Source organism: Anastrepha ludens, chromosome 2 (assembly GCF_028408465.1).
Source record: "Anastrepha ludens isolate Willacy chromosome 2, idAnaLude1.1, whole genome shotgun sequence".
Lineage (NCBI taxonomy): Eukaryota > Metazoa > Arthropoda > Insecta > Diptera > Tephritidae > Anastrepha > Anastrepha ludens.
Window position 1 is genome coordinate 107,992,030 of NC_071498.1, and position 10,273 is coordinate 108,002,302.

General features: G+C 34.5%; 2 protein-coding genes across 3 annotated transcripts; one reads left to right on the top strand and one right to left on the bottom strand.

Annotated features, from left to right (window-relative positions):
• Positions 1-1,289: 1,289 nt before the first annotated feature.
• On the bottom strand, positions 1,290-3,926 carry LOC128855055 (conserved oligomeric Golgi complex subunit 2). Its single transcript, XM_054089643.1, has 4 exons — positions 3,729-3,926; positions 2,612-3,670; positions 1,830-2,545; positions 1,290-1,717 (listed from the first exon to the last, which is right to left on the bottom strand). The coding sequence occupies exons 1-4, from the start codon at positions 3,834-3,836 to the stop codon at positions 1,432-1,434; spliced, it is 2,169 nt and encodes a 722-aa protein (XP_053945618.1). The 5' UTR covers positions 3,837-3,926; the 3' UTR covers positions 1,290-1,431.
• Positions 3,927-5,769: 1,843 nt separating this feature from the next.
• On the top strand, positions 5,770-9,818 carry LOC128855057 (translin-associated protein X). 2 transcript variants are annotated; one of them, XM_054089646.1, is made up of 4 exons: positions 5,770-6,535; positions 6,796-6,955; positions 7,011-7,233; positions 9,439-9,818. In XM_054089646.1, exons 1-3 carry the CDS (start codon positions 5,950-5,952, stop codon positions 7,192-7,194), a joined length of 930 nt encoding a protein of 309 aa, XP_053945621.1. In that variant the 5' UTR covers positions 5,770-5,949; the 3' UTR covers positions 7,195-7,233; positions 9,439-9,818. The 2 variants fall into 2 exon arrangements, with proteins under 2 accessions (XP_053945621.1, XP_053945620.1); XM_054089645.1 differs by lacking the exon at positions 9,439-9,818 and having other exon boundaries at positions 7,011-7,309.
• Positions 9,819-10,273: the final 455 nt, after the last annotated feature.

The following is a 10,273-nucleotide window of genomic DNA, read 5'->3' on the forward strand; positions in this document are numbered from 1 at the left end:
TTCATCTGCGATAGGTGGTGGTTGGACTCCGATTACGGCATTCACAGGACGGGAGTTCACGAAGGTGGTAACGGTCTCCCGGTGAATGTCGTTTATTGACTGTCTAAGTACTGTCCGGTCCAGTAGGTTTCGGTCAGTTTTGTCCTGGAGTTCCTCAGCGTAGTCTAGGAGGTGTCTCCTGACGTCCCTGGGAGGCGGCTCAGGCTCAAGCAGGTGTCTGCAGGGGTGAAACCTGCGGCATTCCCATGACAGCCGGTTCTACGTTACCGGAATGACTCGGTTTTTTCCCGACCAAGGGCTGCCGCCCCAGTACACTAGCCCTGTCTAGTGTATCGTATATCGTATATCAATATGCACTTCTCTTAATTTACACTTATTTACCGGTTGGATTGTGCCATATATTCCTTTGTTACTGAATAATTTGAAAGCCCATTTCAATGTCGAATATTGTCATTCCGTCAAATCCAAATGTCTGTAGTTGTTGAATAAAACGAAAAGCTTTTGCTTCCCAAACAAATATTAGCCTGCAGCACCATTAACAATGCCGTTTCAAATGGCTGAGGTGGTATGTTCTCCCTTGCTGCGCCTGACGCCACTAAAAAACATTCCTTATTAATTTCGTATTTGCATGCATGCAGTCTCAGCTGCTGCGCTGATCAGCTATATGATTGGCTCAAAACATCGCACCTTGGGAGAGAGTCGTGATGAGTAGGTATGCACATTTGCAAAATACCAAAAGTTGAAAAGAGAAGATACGCTTATTCCACGCATGTACATTATTCTCACCGATATGCCATTTAATTTCAAACGACGTCAATTCTCCATCCATCTTGCATTCACAATGACCTTTCCACGATAGTCAGTTCTACGCTACCGGTACGAACCGGGTTTATATCCGGTGAAGGACTGTCACTCAAGAGCTTTCCCCAAACACGTATTGCGAATATTTATAATGCTACAACAAACAAAAAAATATTGTCTTACACAAAGCACTTCACTTGGCGGCATTAGAGTACGCCTGTTTTCCATATGATTTTTCAGCTAAGAAGTAATTCTAAACTCTGAAATTGATTCCTTTGGCGTTAAGTTATGACCATAAAAATAAATACTAATTTTCTACCTTCTCTAGAAGTAGGTTGTTATTGTAGCGCCGCCTCGTTCGGGTTTCTTTCATTCGTTTTTCATACAAACCTCAATATCAAATTTAAATTTAATACAATATTACCACTTCTCTTCTACTTTTTCGGTGACGGCAACGCACCAGGTACCAACTAGTATTAAATAATACATATGTATATATGTGTTATATATTAATAGCATTTGCAAAATATAAATACAGAAAATGTGGCTTATAAAATGTTTCGCGCAAAATAATACATACTTTCATACTTCCTTAGCATCAATACAATTATTTGTTTACTACGAGTATTCTTATTCATTGTCGTGATTCTCTTTCATTTTCGAGCTTGTCTCTACAATATCATTTAACGCGAGCAAGTTTTCAACATGAGATGGCATAATACTCAATTTGGCCAATTCGCCAGTCCATGTAATCACATCAACATGAAGTTGCAATCGTATTTTATCGTCATCAGACATCGCTGTTGTTCCTGTTGTAAGTGCCGCAGTAGTTCCAGATTTAAGATTGCGCAAGCGACGTAATGATTCCTCTGTCTTCTGGACAGATGTGAGGACGTCCATAACAGCTACATAGTAACTAAAATATGCATACAAAAATACAACATGTTTACATTTCGCTCAATAAGTATCAATAAAAATAATAAAACATTCGTGGGAACAATTTTTTTTTATAAAATTTAGAGGCTTACTCTTTGGTTATCTTTGAGCAAACTCGCAGCAATATATCGGTCACAATCGGATTTCCCAATTGGGAACTTTGCTCTTTCTGAAATTGTTTCAATGGACGAAGCATTTGCTCAACATATGTGGAAGGTCTCGTAGGTGTATCTCGATTGGTCTTTCGGTACAAACGCGGCAAATCTTTTACTTGGCGGACGTTTTCTAGACCACTCTCAGATATAAGAAGGTCTACCAGTGCATCCTGAATTGTTGTTAAATGCCTCTCAATTGTTTCACGCACGTCAGTTAAAGATTTGGCAACCACTTCATACACTGATGATGCATTTTGTATTTCATTTGGTATATTTTTATTTATATTTAGCTGTATTTGAGGCAATTTTCCGATAAGTTTCTGAGAATCTGCATATAACGCTATCAGTAAGTCGGTTTTATGCAATTGGGAATGATGTTCCAGCTGGATAGGACTTTTCGAATTCCCTTTTATGATAAGCTTTATTACATCGTATATCCAGCGAGAAAGGCGTAGTAATATTTGCACACTTAATTTATAGAATTTTGGGAATATCTCTGTTAAGTAGACACCTTCCGTCCAACAGCGTTCAATAGCTTTGTTAGCGCTATTAAATGTGGCTAACTTAAAGCGATCATCGACTACCCCTGCCTCAGAGATTAATGTGCTCGAATACAGAGGTTCTAAAGTACTCTCAAATTCTCCAGCTATTTCCTATAATGTAATACAAATTTTAATACAAATTGTGTTCGCCAATAAGAAAATTAATTGAAAGCATACCTGAAAGCATATTTGGAAATAAACAGGCAGATTCCAACGTGATTGGAAACTTATGGTGTGTTTCTGCTGTCTGAAATACTTAATAGCGTCTCCATCAGCGAGGAGCTCTTCGATTTTTGATAAAAAGTCACGTGTGCATTTATATTTTATATAAAAAACATCTGAATTGCCGGGTGCGAAAATCGATGGCATATGTGTTTCTAATCGCATTTCTACATCAGCCCAAAAACCATTTACTAAAAAATTGAAACCGTTCAACTTGTCCGTATAATGTGTCAACCGTAGCAAGTCGGTCATGTGGAGTGAAATAAAATTCAAAATTTTCCCATATATACCCGATAAACCCTGTGGCGAGTTTTGCAAACAATGTTCGGAAATATTTGTCCTCATATATGGGGCTACGATATCCTCACGAAAAACTTGTTCGGCTATTTGGCACGCATCAAGCGTTATGTAAATCCGTAAACATCGCTCTAATAGCTCTGAACAAGTACTAGTAGAACTCTTGAGTGCATCATTAAAAAATATTCGTAGTTTCGCTAATACTTCATTTTGTAATCTTTCAATGTTTCTCTTCTGTTCATCACTTAAAATTTCCGAACAAAACTGCTGATTAAACTGTAATTGTACCAATTCTAAAGCTGCCCGTTCCAAATCAATTGGCTTAAGCTTTTCTTTCAATTGGTGTTCTAATAGGCTTTCAAGCTTGTTCACTGTTTCATTAACTTTCTGAAAGCATTGCAAATTACGTTTCTGTTCACGCAACTTTCGTTTTCTATCCAAATTGTTGCACACTTCGGTAGCACACTCCTTGACAAGGGAACGAATATTTTCGATTTCCTTACGAAACTGAATTAATGGATTTTCTATATTTGCAATGGATTGATCTAATCCAACGAGATTGGCTGATAAACTGACAAAGTCGGCATAATCCTCATTAATGAGGTCAATCATTGACGCACGCAAGTCCTTTAGATATATACCCAAATCATCACGTAGTTGTTCTAAACTTGGGGCATTGCGATTTTTATGTAAAAATTCATCAACGGAAAAGTTCCCCTAGTAATTTTATTTAAGTATAAATTAGTTAAGAACATTTAAAATATTGGGTACAAACCTTCATGAAATCATTTTTGTCAAAACATAATGAGGCGACGTTCTTACTTCCATCCAATTTTATAAATCCATTTGGGTTTGCTATTATATTAGTATTCTGATCTTTCATTGTACTGAATAAAGCAAAATATTAAAAAAAAAAAACAAATTCTTGTTAAATTGAAAACAGATTAGTTGAAAATACACGTAAACGATTTGACTAGGAAAGATGTTTTAAATTGTCAAATTTAGTAAACAGCTGAGACCATTAGGGGCATTCAGACTGAGTGGGATAGAACTACAATTAGGTAGTCACAAACAAGGTAAACTTTTCAATCCAGATAGCACTTATTTTACTCTTTATTGATATATTCTCATTGAATTCCATATTTTGCTACAGTTTTAGGGTACAAACAAAAACTGTTAGTGAAATTGCAAATGTTTTTGATAAGCAGTACGTACGATCAACTTAAAGGCGTTCCCACGACAGCCGGTTCTACTTAACCGGAACGACCCGGATTTATATCCGGTCAAGGGCTGTCACTTCAGCAGCATTCCCGGTATATGTATGGGGAATTTTTATGCTGCTACAACAACAACAACATCAACTTAAAGACAAAACCTTGGACGTAATTCAGTATTACAATTTATTTAAAATATCGAATTTGAAAGTTTACCGATCTAAAGACCAATAATGTTGACAGTTTTAAATCAGTTTTTACAGCCATTGGTCCAACCCAGTATGCGAAATATACTAATTTTGTGGTAGAATTACCAGTTTTTAAATTTACATTTCTACTACATCTACCACCATAAGCTTAAAACTTACCACGTTTTACAACTTCCAATATTTGCGATAAGTGGTCTTTGAAATAAGTATTTTTAATGTTTTATAAATGTTCTTTTAAGATGTACAACACTTACTGCAAAAATGCGTATGTAACGAAATCGAGCCTCTTTTATGTCTAAATCATAAGAAATGACAAAGCCGCAACTAAGCTGGACAAATTGGATATTACCATCTTCTGTGGTTTAGAAATAAAACTTAATGGGTATTTTGAGTAAATTCGTTTATATATGAAAATTTTACTAATATCAATGAAATATGAACTTGTGTTTCTTTTACATTAGTAATAAATAAATCGTAGAGTATTGTACTTTTTATAAATTAATAGAAGACTTGACAAACTTAAAAATTTCGCATTTAAATTTACATGTACATCTTCCACTAAATAAACTTTACAGTCCACACACTGGTCTAATCTCACATCTACATCATCTTCTAAATGTGGCTTAGCATCTGTCAAATTTCTGTTTTGACTTTGTCCCGTTCTCTCAACGCGGAAAACTTGCTGTCGTAATATCTCATTATCAAAATATCATCAAGCAAATCAACACAAGAGAAGAAAGCTCCATAGGTGATCTGTTTTTTCGTTTTGTTTGCTTACATTCTTATTGAAATTTTGTCATTGAAGCCGCCAAATTGTAAAAAAAAATTCATGTACATTTTTTCAGTACTGTTTTAGCACACCTTGTATGAATTCGCCGTATATGACCTGGGATTAGTGATAAGCGCTATGGGGACTTTTTGCTATGAGTGAATCGAACGATTGCGATTTTTTAATGGTATTGTGATCCTCGTTTATAAATCGAAATTGTGGAAGAACTTTAATGAAAGTTAAGCTTGCTGCTGGGGGTGTCAATTTTGCATATGCTTTTTAAATTGGGATAGGATGTTTTGTATTAAATATTCCTTTTGCAAATATTCATGCAACATGAATATCGTTTATTGGTTAAAAAATTTTAACATTTCACTTTTTTTACGGATATCTGGCGCCATTTCGTAAGCAATTTTTTAAAGTTTAACGGGAAATTAAAATATAACGGGGTATTGGAAATGTCAAAACCAGTAAATAATGAGAAAAAACTTGGTAAAAAAAAGTCACAAGTGCAATACATAGAAGGAAACAATGTATATCAAACTTCACAACAAAAACAAAACCACTATACCAGAAAAACTACTTTTTCCACTAACAAAAAAATATAAAATAAATGTCTGTTTCCTTTCAGTAGCAGTAGCTATTCAAAGTAGCTAATGATATAAGCGATTTTTGATTCATAGTGGAAAAATTACCGATACTGAAATATCACTCAGCACCAATTTGCATCGGCACATCACTAGTCGGCGTCTAATAGAAAAATAGTTAATTTTGCACTCTGGATAAAGTTTGAAATAAATAAAAATGTCTCAAAATTTTCGTTTTCGGAATAACAACCGTCGAAACCAACCCAAACAAAAAAATGTTCAGAGTCTTTCGGCCACAGATGAACAGAATCCAGTACTGAAAGCGTTCCAAGAATACGCAAACGAACTGGATGACAAACATGACCGCCATGAAAGGCTTGTGAAACTCAGCCGTGATATTACAATCGAAGCAAAGCGTATAATTTTTTTATTACATACAATAGATGCACGAAAAAATAACCGTTTCCGAGTACTTGAAGAGGCTGAAGAACGCCTGAATAAGATCATTGATACAAATTTCAAAGCTATAGCCCTGGAGCTAAATGGATATGATCCCTATCAATACCGTTGGGCATATTCACCCGGATTACAGGAATTCATCGAAGCGTACAGTTTTATGGAGTATTTCAAATGCGGGGGAGATAAACCGTTGGATACCATGTCAGACTGGGTAATATTGCAAGAAAAAATGAAATATAAACAAGAACATGAAAAAGTTAGTCAAACAGATGACGATTCTGAGGAATCGGTAGTTGCACCAGATCAGAAGCAACAGGATACAGATAAAGCTGTAGAAAAAATAGGTATGTAAGGTAATAGGTAATATTTCAAATATACATATGTAGTCAAGTTGAGTTAGATATCATGAAATCGCTTACGGAAAGTTTGTGGCTCTCAGTTTTTATTGGGTTCTCAATGTAGACACGTTGTTGTGTATATGATAGTGCACGAATCTCATAAAAACATACCTATAGTAATAATTACACTAAATTGTGAAACGAGTTATCAGTTTCATGAATTCTGACTGAAATTTATTTTTAAAATATATACTCTTATTTGACAGAACCACAAAATGTTGAATTCAACATCGATCCCACCGAGTATATTTTGGGAATAGCAGACCTAACCGGTGAATTGATGCGGCGCTGCATCAATTCTTTGGGCAGTGGGGAAACGGTCGTATGTTTGGAATCATGCAAAGTTTTAAAACAGCTTTTCACAGGGTATTGTGATGCTTATAAAAAAATTTGTCCAGTAAATTCACCTTCTATATTACAGCTATATAAGTCTCAACGTACAAAGGTGTCGTGAACTTTCGCGTAAAATTTATACAATGCGTCAAAGTGTATTAAAAGCTGAAAACGTTTGTTACAATGTTAAAGTAAGAGGTGGGGAAGCAGCGAAATGGGGTGCTGTTTTCGAAACTAAAGCAGCTGAAGACCTAGATGAGGGGTTCTTTTAAATGGTCTATGGTGGGCTTTGTAAAGAATTGCATCAAAAGGTATATAACAATAGTTATCATATGGAGTGTTTTATAATAAAATTAAATAAAAAGTAATTAAATGACCTTAAAAATATATTTTTGTATGCCAATATGTCGTGTTAATTTAGTTTAGATATAAACTAATCTAAAAGTTGTAAATGGCGTTGAATGCAGCTTTGTCAGTTCATTGAGGTCACCAAAAGTGTTTGAAATGCTATTTCAAGAGCAATTAATGTTATGCTTCATCTTATGCACTTAGGGTTTAAATCATTAGGCAAAGGAAATTTGCGATTGAGATTGCCAGCATTACTTTAAATGAATAAATTTGCAGCTATACTTATATTCAAGTTCGACATTATCTGAAGAAAACAAGTTTGTAAATAACAAGTACGAAAAGCTTAATTCGGTCCGGTCCGAACTATATACCCGCGCACATTTGAGTTAAATTTAATTTATTGGCTGTTCATTTTTGGAATCAAACCAACTCGTACAGAGGGACGGGCGGAATTTAGTGTTAACATATAGAAAATAAGAAGTTTTATTCGATTTCAACAATAAATATATATATATATATAACTGGCGCGTACACCCTTTTTGGGTGTTTGGCCGAGGTCCTTCTCCTATATGTGGTGTGCGTGTGATGTTCCACAAATGGAACAATAATAATTATGTGGGATTCAATAAGGCAGAGAGGAGTACGTGTACCATGTTATTATTATTATTAATATTATTATTAAAGTCAAATATACAACCATAGGTTATTTTTACAATGATTGACCTTAAGAATAGTTTACATAAAAGGATTAACAGTAAAATCAAAATTTAAATTAAAATTACAGATAGTATAAGTTGGAGAAAGTATTAAAAGGAAAGTAAGGCAAAAATGGTAGTAGTAGGAGTAGGGATTAATAGGAAGAGATTTAAATAATGTGGAACTATTTGAGTACATTCAGCAATTTTCGGCAAGGTAGCGAAGCAATTTATTTTTGAAACACGAGCTTTCTTTTATACGTTTAATCTTGTAAGGTAAGGTATTCCAAAGACAGACAGAGAACACAAAGTATTGACGTTCAGTCACCAAACAACTGTATTTCATCGGGACTAAGTTTAACGAACGGCAGGTCTTTGAAAGCGTAAGTCGATCTTTGAGGTATCAGGGTTTCTGAGTGTTTATGATCTTGTGGAGTAAAACTAAACATTTAAACCTAAGCAAGTCGTAAAAGGATACGGAAGCAATTTTTTTCGCAAATACAGAAATATGGTCATAACGTTTTTTACAGTACACGTATCTTGCAATGTTGTTATACAAAACATTAAGATTACTGCGACACACACTATCACAAGGAGTATATAGCTCACAACCATACAGTAACGTTGGTAACAAATACGTTTTAGCTAGTAGCAGTCGAGTGTTTACTGGTGTAAAATATTGAGTTGTCCATAAATTTCGGAGCATACCATAAACTCTGCCTATGACAGTAAGGATGTGTTTGGGCAAGTGATATGCATTTACCCAGGAAGTGGCGTTCCCAAAGCACTCGGTTCTACTTAACCGGAACAACCCGGTTTTATCTCCGGCCAAGAACTGTCACTTCAGCAGCACCTTATTTGTCTCACATTTCTTTCCTTGGGTGTATATTCTTGCCAAACTTGAGTAATTTTTCTTCATTTATTTATGTATATATATTGTATTTATTCCTTCAAATATTTCACATTATTTCATTTAAGGGGGGAAGTCCATGTAAAATTTTCAAAAAATCGATTTGTTTTACGATATTTAGTATTTATATAGTATCTTAAGAATATAGTGTGAAATTTTCATGCGGAAATTCCTAATATTATAGCTTCTATAGCCCATTAACTATGTAGAGAGCGGTCCGCACGCTCCTGTACCTCAAACTTTAAACTCGTTTATCTCGAAACTGTATTTTTAAAGGCTGCTCGTGTTGTAACTCAAAAAGTTATCGACCGATTTGTTTGAAGTTTGGTGAGGCCTTTCTATACATAACTATCGGAAGCATAAACCTAGAATTTCAGATATTTCGCGTTGATAAATTACTTTTTGGGGGTTAAAAATGTCAATAAAATAGCCCTAAATGCTGACTTTGTTTTTCAAAGGTTTATTTTATAATTAATTTTATATTTGTTTTTTAATTTTATAGGTTCATCTTTTCCGTTAATATGTTATAATAAAACCCCAAATTTTTTTTCTTTTTCTTTCAGATCGATAGATTAAGAGTAATAAATAGAGCAGTTTGAGCCCTCGCGCCGTAGGCAGCCTGAGTCGTCATTTTGGAAAAAAAATTTTTTTTAATTTTTTTGTAGTCTCGAAAAGTTAAATAAAGTTGTGTTAAGGGGTTAGGCCACTCTAGGATTTTCAAAATATCGAATTTTTTTTTTTTGCTTAAAAGATGCTTTAAACTCTTTAGAATATAAAACAAAAAGTCCTATGCGTGAAAAAAATGTTTATCTCTAATATTTCGCACTTTTGCGCGAGCGCCTCTGACGTCTCTGACACGACTATTTCAAATTTAAACCGTGTTTATCTCAAAACGTGATTTTTCAAAACTGCACGCAGCATAACACAAACAATTTTTAATATTTTCACTTGTAATTGTACAAGGATCTTTAGAACATTATTCCGCACTGAAATACGTACGGATTTTTTTATTAATTAATTAGAAAAATTTTTATAAACAATTAACGGTTCCATTTTAGATGAAAAATTCTACTTTTGACTTCAAACATCTGCAAAATACACAAATTTCAATATTTCTAAAATCCCGTACGTATTTCCACAGCTATACTCACGTCGATTGAGAAGAATTTTTTTAATTTGGTTTAGGTGGACATTTACGTCAGTTGTACTGCGTGCCGTGAAGTGCCTTTTTCGCAGGGCGCGTTCAGAAATTCACTCCAAAGGCGCCATTTTGTAATATTTTTCAATAAAAATATTTGTAATTACACTTAAATACATGCTTAATAATATACTTAAAAAGTTTTTTCCTAGCACCTTTCTTTCAATGTAAAAAAAATCCTTAAAAAACTGCTTTTTTTT